Source organism: Poecilia mexicana, unplaced genomic scaffold (assembly GCF_051168715.1).
Source record: "Poecilia mexicana isolate PSO_F unplaced genomic scaffold, ASM5116871v1 scaffold_5, whole genome shotgun sequence".
Taxonomy (NCBI): domain Eukaryota; kingdom Metazoa; phylum Chordata; class Actinopteri; order Cyprinodontiformes; family Poeciliidae; genus Poecilia; species Poecilia mexicana.
Window position 1 is genome coordinate 16,167,064 of NW_028263374.1, and position 17,644 is coordinate 16,184,707.

At 34.9% G+C, this 17,644-nt stretch overlaps 1 protein-coding gene and 1 long non-coding RNA gene across 3 annotated transcripts; both read left to right on the plus strand.

The window, feature by feature from the left end:
* The first annotated feature begins 1,858 nt into the window (after window positions 1-1,858).
* Window positions 1,859-17,546, plus strand: LOC106925244 (inter-alpha-trypsin inhibitor heavy chain H3-like). 2 transcript variants are annotated; one of them, XM_088005642.1, is made up of 25 exons: window positions 1,859-2,028; window positions 4,095-4,255; window positions 4,361-4,465; window positions 4,612-4,774; window positions 4,851-4,961; window positions 5,515-5,643; window positions 5,771-5,887; window positions 5,996-6,164; window positions 6,245-6,355; window positions 6,524-6,705; window positions 6,803-6,982; window positions 7,081-7,202; window positions 8,377-8,567; window positions 12,089-12,124; window positions 12,301-12,336; window positions 12,507-12,542; window positions 12,712-12,747; window positions 13,026-13,079; window positions 13,755-13,802; window positions 14,687-14,749; window positions 15,376-15,483; window positions 15,586-15,754; window positions 16,480-16,628; window positions 16,771-16,855; window positions 16,941-17,546. In XM_088005642.1, the coding sequence occupies exons 1-25, from the start codon at window positions 1,957-1,959 to the stop codon at window positions 17,053-17,055; spliced, it is 2,748 nt and encodes a 915-aa protein (XP_087861768.1). In that variant the 5' UTR covers window positions 1,859-1,956; the 3' UTR covers window positions 17,056-17,546. The 2 variants fall into 2 exon arrangements, with proteins under 2 accessions (XP_087861768.1, XP_087861769.1); XM_088005643.1 differs by lacking the exon at window positions 13,026-13,079 and having other exon boundaries at window positions 1,860-2,028.
* Window positions 9,833-11,555, plus strand: LOC148159673 (uncharacterized). Its single transcript, XR_015762853.1, has 2 exons — window positions 9,833-10,308; window positions 10,828-11,555. It is a non-coding gene; the product is annotated as an uncharacterized LOC148159673 (long non-coding RNA).
* Window positions 17,547-17,644: the final 98 nt, after the last annotated feature.

Consider the following 17,644-nt stretch of genomic DNA (forward strand, 5'->3'; position numbering starts at 1 on the left):
ACAGAATCAATGAATCTTTCCCTCCTTTGCATTTCACATTAACCTTCTTTGTGTCGGTGTGTTTTCTTTATGTTAACTTTCAAACAGATTTTTCATTGTCAAAAACAGACTGGATAACTGCTTCATGCCAAAAGTTGAAGTTGTCTTTAAAAAACGGATTACAGAAATTCATTGCACATCCTTTTGACAGTTGCACAGTTAGAAAAAATCAATAGTAGTAGATCATGCTGACTTACTCGAATTCTGCTCTTATGAGCTGCTACACAATAAAAATATGATTATTCATATCTAAAGGACACATTGGCTAAAACAAAAGAGCTTCTCACTGAGTCACTTCAGGGCAATAAAGACTGATATTTGAATGACTTATGGAAGGAGCAAAATGTCCAAGAGTCCTGAATTTTTGGGGTAATAAAAAAAACAGTGCAAAGTAGGTGAAAGGTCATATCTCATGTCCGCATGCACTACAAAAACAAAACACACATAAAAAATAATAAATAGTGTTAATATTCTGAAAGATTACTTATTGGTAAATTATAACATAATGATATAAGTCTTTAAGACAAATTAAAGACTTTACTAATAAATGAATCCTTAAAAGACTAACAATACTAAACCGAGACAATCTATTAAGGTAAATAATTGCTGAGATGTCAAAAAATAACCTTACTGTTGGTTGCTGTTTGGTAAATGCTGATAATATGAAAAATAGTTCTAGACAAAGGATTAGGCTGAGGTGGATTTTGGGCCTAATCAAAATATTTCACAAAACTGCAATGGAAAAACCTTTTTGCATCACACAAGTCACACGATCAACAGCAGGATGTTACTACTGGCGAAAACGACAAAGAAGTTGACAGGAAGAAGATGATGTTGTTTTTTTGGATAATGAGCAATGTTATTGCATCACACAGTTCATAAAAAAGTTGTGTGTTATTTGAACATTTTGAATCCATAACTCGTGTGGAAAATCACCGACTATAGAATCTCCCAAATGCTGCATTCACTGCTGCTCCCAGGTATAAGAGGCTTTTAACTCCAACGCCTGAATAAGACGCCAGCGTCTTCTCTGATGGCTGATAGATGATGAATGCTAGCGCCATGGCAACAGTTACATATATTTTATGTAACTGTTTACATCTGTCGCTGTGATTATTTTTTATGATTTATTGCGTGAACAAGGTTTTTCACATATGATTTGAAGTTAATTTCTTTAATGGAGACATTGCAGATGCAAAATTGTATTTACATCAGCAGAAAGTAAACCAAAAAAAAAAAAATACTGTACATTTGTAGAAAATGTACATTTGTATACAGATAGTGAGCTTAACTGAGAGAATGTCAAACAGTTGTATATTGAAGCAAATATTGAGACTGAGGGAAGGTAAATAAGTAACATAGACAGAGCCGAGCTAGACACAAAAGTATCTACAAAACAAAATGTAAAAATCCCTGACAGTAACATAAGAGAAAGATCCAAAATGCACAGAGGGAATAAATACAAAGCCAAACAAAGAAATAAACTTAAGGCAAGACCCTAATTACAATAGTGAGCAAAGATAAATGAACAGAATAAGACAAGTGCCTGTAATAAAAGACTAAATGACAAGACCTTCCTAAACCGTAACAAAGAAATCAGAACACAAACAAATGAAGATCGAAGCCCAGTCATCCAAGGTAAATTTTCAGACAATTGCCTTACTTTTTCGACAGCATAGATTACACCCACACAACCCATTTACTATTGGATTTTACTTTGGGGGAGGGAGAAGGTGGAACTGATTTGGTGGGTGGATTTATCCATGTGACTGTTTTTTTTATCATTTCAAAGAGGATCAGGAGGGAGGAGACTAAGGGAAAATGTTCTTTAAAATGTTTTCAAATAAAGTGTGTACTGTGCATTTTGAGTCTGTTGGAGTTCAGAAGACAGCTGCTTCTGTTTGACCGTGGTCCATCATGAGGACAGGAGTGGTGCAACTCTCCCTTTTTGGGGTTCTGGTGACTCTAGCTGCTGCACAACCAAAGAAGGTACGATCTGAGGGAACGATAACCACAAAAGACAACAGAATAAATAAATGTGTATATTTTGTATATATTGTATATATATTGTATATATATTTTGTATATATATATATATATATATATATATATATATATATATATATATATATATATATATATATATATATATATATATATATATATATATATATATATATATATTGTTTTTACAAATTAATGAAACAGACTTATTGTTTGTTCAATAATCAGTTTATTCTAACAGTTTGAACTCTGCTTCAGATAAATAGAAAAAACTGAGTGAAGAGCCTTTGCTCTTTGAACCCTTAAGGTTGTTTTGGACCAATTGATCATCCACTGTCTGCATGTGTTTACATTGTTTTTGTCTGTGAAATGAAACCGCTGTATTGTAGCAGAAAAATTTTATAGTTTACATAGTTATGAGGTAGGAAGATAATAATGTGCATTATCCATCCATCCATTTTCTTACACCCTTGTCCCTTACTGGGGTTGGGAGGGTTGCTGGTATAATGTGCATTATGACATGATTAAAATGAAAATTCATTCATGCAGATTTTGCTAAAACAAAATCATAAAACTATTACAAAATGAACTGTTGTTGTGGAAAAATCAAGATTGCAGTAGATTCATTTTCATGCCTCCACTGCAAAACTTTTGCTTGTCTGTTGAACAACAAAAACAGCAGGAATAAATTCACAAGTGAAATAAAGTCTTTATATGTGACATAAAGAAACAAAAACGTAGTATATAAATGTCCCAAATGACAAATCACCTCTAAGTTTATCATTATGATTCTTTTATTTCAAAGCTCTTCTTTAAGCTGTGAATATGTTCCACTGTCTTTGAAAATAAACTCATTAATATATATAAATAAAATATAAAAAGCCTTAACATAAAATTAGATACAATTTGTTAGGGTTAAACTAAATGAAAACATTGTTGGCAAACATTTAGCACAAGGACAAATATTCAGTGCTTTTTTTTTTTTGTTAAATCCCACATGTCCAATATAAATATTCATAAAAACATCTTTCAATAAATAATGAGAATTTACTATGTGGTTATTAGAACTTAAAATGGGGAACATTATTCAGTGAAAAGTAAAAAACATCATTATTTTGGTTGTATGTTTAAAGCTCCTATCTCTAGGCTTCTTTTCTAAACAGAGGTTCAAAGAGCAGATCAGAGTTCGAATGTGTTTTTAGCTTCAGAGAAGAATCTTTACCTGCTTTTAACTTCACCAACAAATGTGCTTTTATACTCATATGACTGACATTTTGTGGAAAAACAAGTTGTTTTAAGTAACATGAAGTCTCTGTCTGCGATTATTGAGGCTGAGACGAGAAAAATAGATTTGGTTGATACTATTTCAAATGATGAATGTCATGTTTAGATTTAAATTGAATTAAATTGTGTTCTTTTTTTGTCGCAAGGAACCATTTATTTGCACTAGTTTCTAGTTGTGACTTTAGAAAATAAAATTGCACAGTTAATTCACATTTTAATGAGTCATTATGCATGCATTTATGGAACAATTGCCCACATTTATTTATGTTTATGTGAATATGCAGATTGTGAAGAAAACGGTAACATTTGCTGAAGGCTGGACATAATTTTGTCAAAGAAGAAGAAACGAGTTTAGAAAACTAGCTGTTGAACTGCTGGCTTTACAAAAAGAAAAGAAAAGGATTAGGGATGCTACAAAAATGTAGAATCTGTCCTCTTTACCAGATAGTTTTGCCTCTTTTGTTGCGCAAATATTTGTTTTCTAAGTCAATTTGCAGAACATTTTATTGAGCTACTCATTATTTTTTAGGGCAGCCTCATTTTCAACACAAAGTGCAGAGTAGCGTAACAAGTGACAAAGGTCTGTGAAACACTTTGTATGGTTGCCATTAGGATTTGTGTATGCAGAAAATATGAACTATTAGATCAATTCATAAAAGTAGAGTTTGTCCACAGTCTATAATAAGGTTTCATCCATCAGTGCAGAAAAAAATGCATTGTTTCTCAATTGGGTGTCTGCTGCTGAGTTGCTGTCTGTGTTCAAACAGGACGACTGGGACATTTACAGTTTTCACATCAACTCCACTGTGACCGGCCGATACGCCACCACCGTTATGACAAGCCGCGTTGTGAATCGCATGACTGAATCGAAAGAAGTTGAATTCCATGTTCAGATCCCCAAAAATGCCTTCATCAGTAAATTCAGGATGTGAGTGGAAGAAAGACTTGTGAGAGCGTCTGATATTTTGGCACAGTTATTATTTTGTGATAAATCATTGTTCTAGTTTCAGATATTTTTTTCTCACCTCTTCAGGCTTATTGATGGTCAAATGTACGATGGAATTGTGAAAACTAAGGAGCAGGCTCAGCAACAGTACACTCAGGCTGTGTCTCGTGGTCAGAGTGCTGGGATTGTCAGGTAACTCAGTCCCAATTCCCTCAGATAAATGTTTTTTCTGGTGTCCCACACTTTCTCCATGTTTTTGTATATCTGCAACCAGAAATATTTAAGATTGAAACGTCTAACATCTTGTAATAAATTGCAGTTCCTGCTTTTGTTCTCAGCTCTGTAGGGAGAACCATGGAGGAATTTAAGACCTCTGTAACTTTGGCGGCCCACAAAAAGGTCACCTTTGAGCTCACCTACGAGGAGCTGCTGAAGCGAACCCACGGCAAATACGAGCTGCAGATCCACGCTCGCCCCATGCAGCCAGTCAAGGACTTCAAGGTTTTTCGATTATAGTGAAAATAACATCAGATGTGCTGATGAATGCTTCTAATTGCTTTGGTTTTCTAACTACAAGGTTGATGTGCACATTCATGAGAAAGCCGGCATCAGTTTCATTGATGTGAAAGGAGGACTGAGCACCGATGTCTTGGCTAATGCTATCACCAAAACACGTGCAGATGAACAGGTACAGCTGGTCCTATAAGGCTATTTTCTCTTTTATCTTCAGTATAGGAGTTGGCTCAAAATTTTAAGAAGTGGATTATTATTTTTTTCTTCATTGCACGTATGTTGCTCATGATGTATACTAATGTATGATATGGCACAAGGAACGAATGTCATTTTGTTTCCAGTTCTTAAAAACAATTTAGAATACTGAACTCACTTAACTGACACTCTGAAATGAAACACTACATTTCACTGTTGGAGATATTATATATATTATTTTATCCATTACCTGATAAAGTTTTGTTCTGATTGTGTTGTAATCGTATTTTGAAGGAAGAAATTTTCAGTATTTCAAGGTCTTTGATTTATCAGGTTTTCTTTCTCTTCTGACTCTGAAAATAAGCAAATTATGTAGTTAATTAATGAATACAAAGTCCGTCATAGCACCAATTTAAATGATTTCCCTTTATATTATCACTTAAATACACATCAAATAAATACACAAATGTAAACACAACTTCGCAAAGTCTCCTGTGTGACATAAGAAACATAATTCTCTTACGTTGTTTCAGGCATGGGTGTATTTTTATCCTACGGTGGACCAACAGACAACTTGTGAGCGCTGTGGAGAGCGGGGTCTGAATGGAGATCTGATTGTTGTTTATGACGTAAATCGAGGCAACGGACTGGGCGACATCAAGGTGAAACACTCCCGAAAACAATTACTATTACAGATAGATATGAAGATGTGTTTAGCTTAAAACATGACCAAAAAGTCGATGTATCTTTCACTCTTTCACTCATTTGCATGTTCTTACTTCTTCCAAGACTTTGGACGGATACTTTGTCCATCACTTTGCTCCATCAGACCTTCCCCGAATACCAAAGAACGTCGTCTTTGTTATAGATCGAAGTGGCTCAATGCACGGCAGAAAAATGCAACAGGTAAATTATTTCAAAAGCTTGTTACAATTAAACAAACAGTGTGTGATTCACCCTAAACAAATTATTGACTGTTTCTTACCTTATTATTTATGTGTGTCTCTTCCACAGACCAGAACTGCTTTAATCCATATATTGAACGACCTGGCCGAAGACGACTTCTTTGGTCTTCTCAGTTTTGACAGCCAAATATCTCACTGGAGAAGAGAACTCGTTCAGGCCACCAGTGCAAATCTGGAGGGTGCCAAGAAATTTGCACATGGTATCACTGACAGAGGAGGTGAGATTTCTCAGTACACAGGAATACAAACACCTTGCAGCAGGATGACAAGTAATGAATTTTGTTTTTACTTCTCTCAGCCACAGACATCAACGCAGCAGTGTTGGAAGGGGCTCGCATGCTGAATGCACATCCTAGAGAAGGTTCAGCTTCCATCCTAATACTTCTCACAGATGGAGACCCAACATCAGGTAAATTTAAAACACACTCACATGCACTAGAACAAACACCTTCAAAATGTTAATTCAATAATGAGATATTTACTCTGTTGGTACTCAATCCATTATTTCATTCACAGTATATCACCATCCTGTTAAAATTATGAATATGTTAAAAGTTTTAATCTGGTGTCGTTCTAGGAGTGACAAATCGCGAAGAAATACAATCAAATGTAAGACAGGCGATTGCAGGAAAGTTTCCTCTCTACTGTCTTGGTTTTGGATTTGATGTCAATTTTGAATTCTTGGAGAAAATGTCTTTGGGGAACAACGGTGTAGCAAGACGGATCTATGAAGACTCTGATGCTGATTTGCAGCTCAAAGTATCCTCCTCCATTTCACCAATACTCTTCTTATCAATTTCCAACATTTTTATGCAGAAAACTGCCATCTTCACTGTATGAAACTATACATCAACAGGGCTTTTATGAAGAAGTGGCCAATCCTCTCCTAACAGACGTCACAATGATCTACGTCGGTGGAACCAATCTGACCCAGACTAATTTCAGTCAGTATTATAACGGCTCTGAGATCGTGGTGGCCGGTGAGATCATTGACAACAACATTGAAGACTTTGTGCCAGAAGTTATTGCAATTTCAGTAAGGATCAATCTACAATGTCTAACTATTAGGACTTTTTTCTAGATTATTTTAAAAAGTTGTGCACTAACTTTAAATTTGTTTTTGCATTATGACAGAGTAAAGAAAAAGTGACATTTTCTAAAACAAATGAGTTTGTGAATTCTTCTGCTGGAATTGCTGATGGACTTCTTCAAAGGGTTTGGGCCTACCTTACTGTGAAACAACTTCTGGAGAAAGAGTAAGTGGTACAATATGTCACATTTCATTTCTATTTTTATTTAGGATTCTGTTTGCAGTTTTCCACTACAATTTTAATCGATGGGCACAAAAAGGATTTTCACTTTGAAATCTTATCCAGGTCCAGGCTTAAGATAATCTTTTAATGAAATACACATGGTTCTTTACTGGACATATTTTTAAGTGGCTCAGTCACAGTTCTGACTTGAATCTGGCTTGAATCAAAGACTCGGAGCCCATAGCCAAAGACAATTTATCAAAAAACAGGGAAAGCAATTTAGAGGGTGGCTTGTTGTTATTATTTGGTTTTCTGGCTGTAATGGCAAAATTTTTTCCATTGATTATGAAGCTGATTATAAATAATTTTCTACATACAATTTTTATTACAATGCAAATAAGAACAAACAACTTTTTTTTCTTTCAAAATTGACATTATTTTCTTGTTGAATTACCTTTGTGCCAAAACAAAACTCTTGGCATTGATGATACATTTTTAGACAAACTGATGTGAGAGAGGATTCGATTGAGAGAAGGCAAACACATCAGCGCACCATATAGACAGCCACGCCCATAAAAGATAATCAGTAAGACAATGTTAATCAATTAAATATTTTGCCTTAGTTTTTACCATTTATTCCACAGTGTAAAGTTAAAGCTAAAACGTTGGATTCAGCTGTGGAGGAAGCAGCAGCAGTAGTGGGTACATTAGTAGGGACGCAGAAGCAGTACGGGAGAGGAATCGCTGCTCCCCACACTGAGCAGCATGAATCCCTGCTATCGGGAGAGCCGACAGCCAGCAGGATCTAACCTCAGTGGTTCATTCTGAGCAGCCATCTGCTAACCAACTGGGAGTTTAAACATAAAGAGCAAATTTGCTGAAATTATGTATTATCTTATTGTATCACCCTGGAAAGAAGATCATTTCAAATGACCAATTCAAAGCTAAAAATGAATAATCATGATTGTTGAATCTAATTGCAGCTCCATGTATGTTATAGTCATTGTATAAAGGAAGTACGCTCTAGAGTTTTACATTTTAAAAGCAGCTGTCAGACAAAAATATACCATCTGAATGACAATGTTCACGATGTTGGATGAAAAGCATAAACATTCAAAGTGTAAAAGTGCCCAATGTTTTGCTGCTGTTTATCTCATTTGTCACACTTACGATGCAGGCTGCTGGTATCTGGACCTGAGAAAGAGAAAGTGAAGAGCGAAGCCTTGGAGCTGTCCCTGAAATACAGCTTTGTGACCCCACTCACATCCATGGTGGTCACCAAGCCACAGAAGGAGGATCTAGAAGTCCTCCACAAACCCAAAGAGGGCGACGGACCCCGGGTCGAAAGTTACGCCACACCAGCCAACAGTAAATGTCTCCTTCTCTGCCTTCTTTATTATGGAATCAATGACAGTAAGATGCATCATGATGAAATGATGATAGAGCATTTTTTTTTAAAAATAATCATTTAGCTTAAATGTCCATCTGTGAAAAATTGGACGCAATATCTGCAATATTAGGCAAATATAAAACAAGAAAGAGTCTTTGTCCAAAAAAACGATAACTCAGATTATATTGTGTGAAAAATGCTTGATTTTTCTTGGATATACAGTTTAATTTAACAAAAAATACAGCAAAAGTATGGAGAGCCATTTCAGCCAAAATAAAATAAATAAATGGCTAAAGAAAATAAATAAATGAGTTATCGGCATCTTTATTCCCATTTTTATTTAATCATTTATACATTTATTTATTCCCAAATTTATTTCTACCTGGCCTTGCCAATTACTCATTTATTTATTTAATTTTGGCTGAAATGGCTTTCCACACAAAAGCAGCCTTGATTAAACAGAGTTGAAATTTTCCTGCAGAATTTTGGAGGAATTGTATTTATGTATATTTATACATCAACCCGAGTAGCAGGAAATGAAATATTAAAAGTGTTGGTAACACTTTATTTGAAGGGGTGTAAATAAGACTGTCATGACACTGTCATAAACATAACACCTGTCATGAACATCAATGAGTCTTCATGAATATTTATGACTGTTGTCATAAAGTGTTATTCGGTAAATCATGACACCTTTAATACAAACTTGACATTATTGAAAATGTCTTTGTTATGACAACTTGACATTAACCAAGAAATCGTGATCTGACATAAATTTATTATAAAGTATTACCGATTAAACTTTAAAAATTAGCTTTATGTGGTAATATTATAAAGCTCTGCCATTTTGTTTAGTCTTAAATTTCTTAATTTAATTGATCCTAAAGTTTTACAGCAAGATGTCAACAAAGCACTTATGAACTTTGTAGATGTCTACATCTACAAAGTTCATAGATATACACATCTATGAACTCTGATGTCTACATCATGAAATAATAATGAAATAATGTTTCATTATTTAACAGCCTTAAATAATGAAACATTATTTAAGGCTGTTTTAAGTAGTGCAGTACACCATCTCCACCAGTGAGAGGCAGCAGTGCACGGACAGGCGTGCAGTGTGTTGGTGAAGAAGAAATCTTCCATATTGTGGCGCAAATCTAACACAAGTTATAACGGCCAGACCTCCTGTTTAAAAAGAAGCCGAAGTTTGATACCTAATTCATATGAGGTATGTGTCTTATTAACTTTACATTTTCTTTGAGAAAATAACATTGACTATGTTCTCTTTCTCTGTAATGTTAGCTATAAGCAATTCAAGCCAATCCTACCTTGCTGTAAGTTAATGTTAGCTAAAGTTATTAAACTCCATTACTGTAATCTTAGCCCTAAATATTAAACATATTTTAAAGACAGTCAAATTAGTTTTTTTCCCTCCAATTTTAATCTAGCAAATTAAAAGCTAATATGTTAGTCAAAGTTATCCTTTATGTGCATTATTTAGTAACTTGGCTGATGTGACACAGTGCTTGTGTTTTTTGCTTTGGCAAGTTTAGCCACATGAAGACCCAGGCTAGCCTCAGGACACATGGTGGGGAGGACAAAGTTGACTAATGAAGACATGCTACGATGTGGAGGATAAGGACCAGCCACCAGAGAAAGAAGTTCCTGTTTGACCAAAGAGAAAGAAGCAGATGAAATATTCCCCAAGAAAATTAGGTAAGTCGTTTTTGTGTTACTATTTTCACCATGTGAAGTGGGGTGGGACAGCCAGGTAAGTGGGGAATGGGGAGCAGGAATCAACATTCACCAGCTGAGTTAAGTTACGTTTTAGACAACTAAAACTGATGTTAAATCTATTCATTTCTTAATAAGCTTCTTGCAAACATCAATAAGCCAGAGTATCTGGTTATTAATGGAAATAGCTTATAATGCTCATTAAGTGAAAAGATACACTCATGTGCCTAAAACTATACATTAAATGATGCATTCGAATAACAGTGGCAGACTGTCTGAACTTCTGCCAAACAAATATTTGATCAGAATAATTTTGTTCAGCTCCATTTATTATGCTACTTGTGTTAAGAAATGATTGTATTGCATTTCATAACAACCAGTCATGTTAACTAGACATTTGTCTGCCAGTCTACCATTCTGACAGTGTGCAGCAAGGGACATTTTTGGAATGGTATTTAAATAAATGACATTGTTTTTTGGTTTTGTTCTTTTTTTTTTAAGTGACCACAATGAATTGAATCATCACCGAGTTCTCCAGAAGAGATTCACCAAGTTTGAATTCATGAAAAGGCTTTCACCATGATTAACTATTGCAAGAACAGCTGTAATTTCTGAGCATTTGTGGACACCTTCAAAGAGCTGCTTCCGGGAAATGAAAACAAGAAGAAGATCTCCTGTTTTCAGAGCATTACAGGAAGACTATAACAAAGGAGATGGCTGACACAATCAAAGCAAAAAAATTTTTACTGATGAAAGAACCTATTTTCTTAAGTTAAAGAATAAGTAATTTTGTTTTAGTCTTTCAATCTGTATTTCAGAGTAACAGTATACTGACCAGACGTTAAACCCTCTGTTTGAAGAACAAGTTATCTTTTGTTTTATTCCAGTGTACAAATGGTTTGTTCTACAGCTATGATGGTAGTTATAAGTAGTCCAGAGTGTTTCACTTCACTTGAGGTAAGATCAGCGATGCTGTTAGCATAGCATTTGACACTGTAATAACACTAAATGACATCTTTATAATTGTTGCTACTAGGTTCACTTTACTTGAAGTAAGAGTTAATATTAATGACACTGTAATGACATCTTCATAACTGTTGCTACTTGTTTCACTTTACTTATTGAGACTGTAATAACACTTAATGACATATTCATAACTGGTGTTACTTGTTCCACTTGATGTAAAAGAAATTGCTATTGATCTGTTATTAAATCATTTGACAGTGTAATGAAGCTCAATGAAATCTTTATTGTTGGTCCTACTTGTTTAGCTTTTTCTCAGGCAGTGGGAATATTAATTGCTGTTTTGTTAAAGCTTTTTGTGGTGTAACAATGAAATCATTATGTCTACTATTATGACATACTTATGACATATGATTCTTGGTTAATGTTAAGTTGTCATATCGAAGACATTTTTGTCTAGATTAATGTCAAGTTGTCGTAAAGACATTTTGAACAATGTCAACTTTGTATTAGAAGTGTCATGATTTACCGAATGACGCTTTATGACAACAGTCATAAATATTCATGAAGACTTATTGATGTTCATGACATGTGTTATGTCATGTTTATGACAGTGTCATGTCAGTCTTATTCACACCCCTTCAAATAAAGTGTTACCAAAGTGTTAAATCCATATCTTTTTGGAATAATTGGCATATCCCTGTCTACAGTTCATGTTAATGTGTAGAATAAAACCTTCTCAATATAAATTTTAATTTTCTATGTGATTTTAACATTATCTTCTCTTTGTTTTGAATAGGACATGTTGGGCTCGCTGGACATCCTTTTTTACATGGTATAATAGGCCACACACTGTCATGAGAAGCGTTACATAAAATCAGAGCTTACAGAGAAAGACCAGTTTCTCTATAAACTGTTTATGTGTGTGTGCAGAATAAAACTATCTCAATATAAATTTTAAATTCACAGATATATGTGATTTTAACATGTTCTTCTCTTTGTTTTGAATAGGACACTTTGGGCTCTCTGGGCAGCCTGGTTCACATGGTATAATAGGCCACACACTGTCATTAGAATAATCACATAAAATCAGAGCTTATAGAGAAAGACCAGTTTCTCTATAAACAGTTTATGTGTGTGTGCAGAATAAAACCTTCTCAATATGAATTTTAATTTTCTATGTGATTTTAACATTATCTTCTCTTTGTTTTGAATAGGACGTGTTGGGCAAGCTGGACATCCTGGTTCACATGGTATAATAGGCCACACACTGTCATGAGAAGCGTTACATAAAATCAGAGCTTATAGAGAAAGACCAGTTTCTCTATAAACAGTTTATGTGTGTGTGTAGAATATAAATCTCAATATAAATTTTAAATTCACAGATATATGTGATTTTAACGTTATCTTTGTTTTGAATAGGACGTGTTGGGCTCTCTCGACATCCTGGTTCACATGGTATAATAGACCACACACTGTCATGAGAATAATCACATAAAATCAGAGCTTATAGAGAAAGACCAGTTTGGTCACACATGACACCTAATTTCTCAAAAGTCGGCCTAAGCAAATTATTCTTTTGAGGAAAGAAAAAAGCCTTTGCGGCATGTTGGGATAATCAGATAAAGACAGTGAATATAACACACATCTTGAGATCATCAGAAATTATCTCAATATCATTTTGAAATGAACGGATGCGTGTGATTTTAACGTTATCGTCTCTTTGTTTTGAATAGGACACTTTGGACCTCGTAGTTTTCCTCCTTCACATCACCACAAACAGATTTCAAGTAACGCATGTAACCTAGTTTCTCAACATCTAAATAAAACTAATGTAGCACCAGTGCAACCAATCACTAGAAGAAAGAGAAAAAATGTCTTTGCGACATGTTTGGGTAATCAGAGTGAATGCAGCACAGATAAGGAGGGGAGAAATATAGAAAAGTTGAAGCCTGAACCATTTGAAAAGCATCATAATGCTCTGACATGAAGCTTTCTGGGAATCAATTAAGGGAGACAAAAAATCTGTTTAAGTGTCTGATAGACAAATCTGTGTTTTAGCAATAATTTACTTCAACATCTCAAGATGTTGAGAAACAATTTTTTAACTGCAAACCCTGCAAGTTATTTGAAACAACACAGTTTTTAAGATTCACTCATACACAGCATGCGATCCATTTAAGGCAGACCATCACTTTTTGGCACAACACCAGCAAATTTCAGCTCATTAAATCACTTTTTCAGTGTCTGGTACAATTCTGCTTCAAAAAGAGCTGCTCTTATTGAATTGATTAATTATTTACAAAATCCATATTGCTTTTAACGACAGTTAATTTAAAAAAAGTGAAAAGGTAAAATACTTTTATAATTATCTAGTACTTATTGTTTCTAGTGGTTATTGTTACTATTGAAGATCTGATAAATGACTGTGTGTAATTTCAATATTATTACCTCTTTCATTTCAGGGTGGTCCTTGTTGTCATCTAATGTAAGGACTGATTACGATGACTATGGTATGACACATCACACAAAAGTTCTACTATAAAATTGCATTGCAAAAAAAATATATTTCTTGATATCGTCAATGATAAAATCAAGGTTTTCTATTTTTTAAATCATAAAAATGAATTCATTAGATGGAATGTCTTTATTTTTTAAATCTCACATGGCTCCTTTCGATATTTTCTGTACATGACTTACAAGCAAAATAATAATATGACATGTTACATGAGTGACTCGTTTTGGGCCATGCCCCAGCAGCTTAACGAATTCAAGTCAAATTTTTAACAAGGCCACTCCAAAACCTTGATTTTGTATTTTTTAGCCAGTCAGAGAGGGTTTTGCTGGTGTGATGTGAATAATCTTGGTGACGAAAAACCAAAGTACGCCTGAGGCTAAAGTCACTAACCGAGGGCCAAACTTTCTCCTTCAGAAAGAACTCATGGTTCCATTAATTATGACACTTTGGCCTGAAAAGAGCAAATATGGAAGAAATACTTTGATACAGCACCTTAGCTCACCTCATGTTGTCAGGCAGGTTCTAGTTACATGATGTCTTGATTCTAGAAATCTGCCTTTAATCAGTACAATCAGTGAAATTAAATATATAAGCTATAAATTGGTTGATATTACTTAATATCTAAACAAAATTAATAAATAATAAATCAAGTGACAAGTTTTTTTTAGCTCACTTATGATACATTTTACTGATGGTAGAATTTGTTTGTTCTGAAACCTAATTGTGACAGAAAACAAAAAACTAAAAAACAAACAAAAAGTTTTAATGGGAAAATATTTTTTCATAGTGATGTAAATACTGAACTGGTTAAAGCAAATGGTTAAAGAAATCTCCTCTTCTCTGAGATTAAGCTTTCAATAGATCAAACTTTGTTTACAGATATGTCCATCGCTATTATTGCAAAGACTCAGTCGACGGAAATAGAAATGACAACAACACCCGGTAACGTATTACCTATCCATTAATTATGACACTTTGGCCTGAATATTTTGTATTCTGTTCTTTTTTACAATCTTTTTTATTTTTTGGCAACAAAAATAGTTATGTAGATTTACAGCCTACATAACTTCAGAAAAGTTATTACTTTTTCCAGCTGTCCAGTAGCACAATTGGTAACCCTGTTGAAGAAATATAGGGAGAAATTAGCATAATAAGGACAAATTGATCTGAAACTGATGAAATACTGCTGGAGAAAACAGATCAGGCAAAACATAGAATGCAACTGTAAAATGAAAAACACACAAACTATACAGTAAGTTATACTGTATTGAGTTTTTCCTTTTCAGTACTGAAAAAAGAGAATACGTGATCCGTCTTAAATAAGTAGTTTAGAAGTAATTTATTAAGGAAGTTTATCCTATTTAAGCAAAGTAAATAAATGTAACTCAGTTACTTGTGATCAGTTGAAGCTATTTGTTTATGTTAGAACTGCATTCTTTTTTTATAGGAATAATAATCATCATCAAATGTCCGTAGATGAAACTCAGATTATTTCATGTGTAGCTGAAATGAATGACTGTCTGTTTATGACATCTGTTTTTTTACACAAACCTTTTCTCTCCGTCCAGTTCCTGTTTCTCACAGATTTTTTCGGAAAGCTGAAAATCAGCCTCTTCCACTTTGCTTTGATGTCAGTAAAGCTGACATTTTCAAACTGCTCCACCATCCTAGCAAGGGTTCGTAATGTTTCTATTTGTGTCATTTCAAGATGAGAAGTTTGTTTTCAAAACTTCCATGTTAAAATGGTCTCCACCTTTATTTGATGTTCTTGGTATCAGCGCTGTTTGTAAATGGTGAGCTGGATTCGCTAACAAACGGAGGCTTCGCTAAGATCGTTATTCACATCAGCGCTGACCAGCACATTGAGGTTGATCCGGAGGGAATCAGTCTTCAACAGGGACAGACCGCGACGCGGCACACTGGACAGGATCTCATCACAGCTGGACGGTGACCTTCTGTCATTTACAACTTACAACTTCCTTCTAAGAAACAACAATTATCTTCAAATTTAACACTGGGCTTTTTGCAATAGATTTTTTTTTTATTATCACTAGTTTCTGAATTAGAGTGTGCAAAGGAACTTGATTTAAATATTACTTAATGGTGTCATGATCTGGGTTTCTGTGTGTTTATTTTTGAGTTCTTCTGTGTTCAGTCCTGTTTTCCCTGTGTAGTCCTGTTCCCTGTGAGTCTCTGTCCTCCCTGTTGATTGCTCCCCAGGTGTGTCGTATCCCCCTGATTACCCTGTGTGTATTTAAACCCTCCTGTTGTCCGTGTTCCTCGTCGGGTCCTTGTCGTAGTCAGTGTCTTTTGTCGTTTGTCGCGCCAGTTGTACTGCTAAGTCCTGGTTTGTGTTCGCTCGCACGAAGTCCTGTCGTTCAGTTGCTACCGGTATTTGGCTGTGTGCCTGTCTCTCTGCCGTGCTGCCTGTTTTGGACTGAGTTTTATTTTCATCATTAAATATCATCACCACCATAACCTGGGTCTCGGCGTCTCTCCTCACCACTACAACCACAACTTATGACAAATGGTACTTTTGGTGTACTTGTCATGATAAAATGACAGATTTCTAGTCCATGAAAGCTCCAAAAGAGATGTGGACCTTCTTACCAGAGCTAATGTGATTTTCTAAAGGCTGGAAAACAGAAGTTAATCTGTGTGCATTTTTCTAGTCTTACAGTGATCATGCGTGTCAAAGAAATAGATGTTGCGGTGGAGGATGTGCGCTTGGTTATCTTCATTCATGAGAAGGACGGGAACAAATTCCTCTGGCCTGTTTTGCGGCAGATGCCATCTGCCAACGACACAGAGGGACTTTTAGGTGAGTAAAAAGTCTTTTTTTTCCCAATTATGAACTTTTGGAAAAGATGCATCTACTGTAGCTTGCAGCTCATCCAAACACAGTATTTGAAGATTATTCTGAGCCAGCTTTGTAATGCTAAGTCCTGCATTTTTGAGTGCAGCTTTAAAACCAGCAGACTATCAGGTGCATCTACAACAATCTGATGGGAAACTGAAGCTCAATGACAGAGAGGCTCCTGCTTTCAGGTATACTTTTTATTCTGTTCTTTTTTATATATATTTTTCTGTTTGGCAACAAAAATAGAGTTGTTTAATTCTCTTTTTTTTCCAGATCCACTGCAACTGACTACAGCATTGCCAATCCTGTGCCAATGAACTGTTGGCTGGTGGGAGCTGACTTTGCCCTGGAGAGGACTTTGAATGATTACTTTGTTGCACAACTTTAACTGGAAGCTATAATGAATGACCAAATGCACATTTAAAACAACATTACCAGCATTCAAATGCCTATTAGTCAGGATCAGTGAAAAAAATGATACCGTTTTAAAGTACGTTTAAAGAAAATTAAACATAAATAAAAAACATTTGTACCATTAAAGGAGGTGAAAGGGGCAAAAATGAAACCCATTAATGTTCAATAACCTTACTGTTTTAATGCATATGGATCCTGGAAGATTTTTGTTGTTATTGATTGCTGTTTGTTTAATTCTGATTGTATATTAATAAAGGAATGCAGATATTTAATATTTTTGAGATCATATAAGGGTTCTGGCTCATATATCTTTTCTTCCTCTCTGTCTTGCAAAGCTACGCTTAAAAGCAATTTATCTGTGTTTGTTTATGAAATAGCATCTTGCCCATATCTTTTCTTACCAACATCGTCAAAAAGCCTGAAAATATTTGAAAAGGTCATGAATAAATTTGAACTTTAAAACAAGTTATCTCTGTTCTTTGCCTGTTTGTCTAACAAAGCATGTGCTCTGGTCAAACTGTCTCAGTTATATAACTTTTGTAGGTTTTCAAATTAGTGGGATG

Coding starts and splice junctions, on each gene's coding strand:
- LOC106925244 (XM_088005642.1), top strand. CDS start 1,957: ATGAGGACAGGAGTGGTGCAACTCTCCCTTTTTGGGGTTCTGGTGACT. Junction 6,165..6,244: donor TGGTATCACTGACAGAGGAG/GTGAGATTTCTC, acceptor TACTTCTCTCAG/CCACAGACATCAACGCAGCA. Junction 8,568..12,088: donor TTACGCCACACCAGCCAACA/GTAAATGTCTCC, acceptor TGTTTTGAATAG/GACATGTTGGGCTCGCTGGA.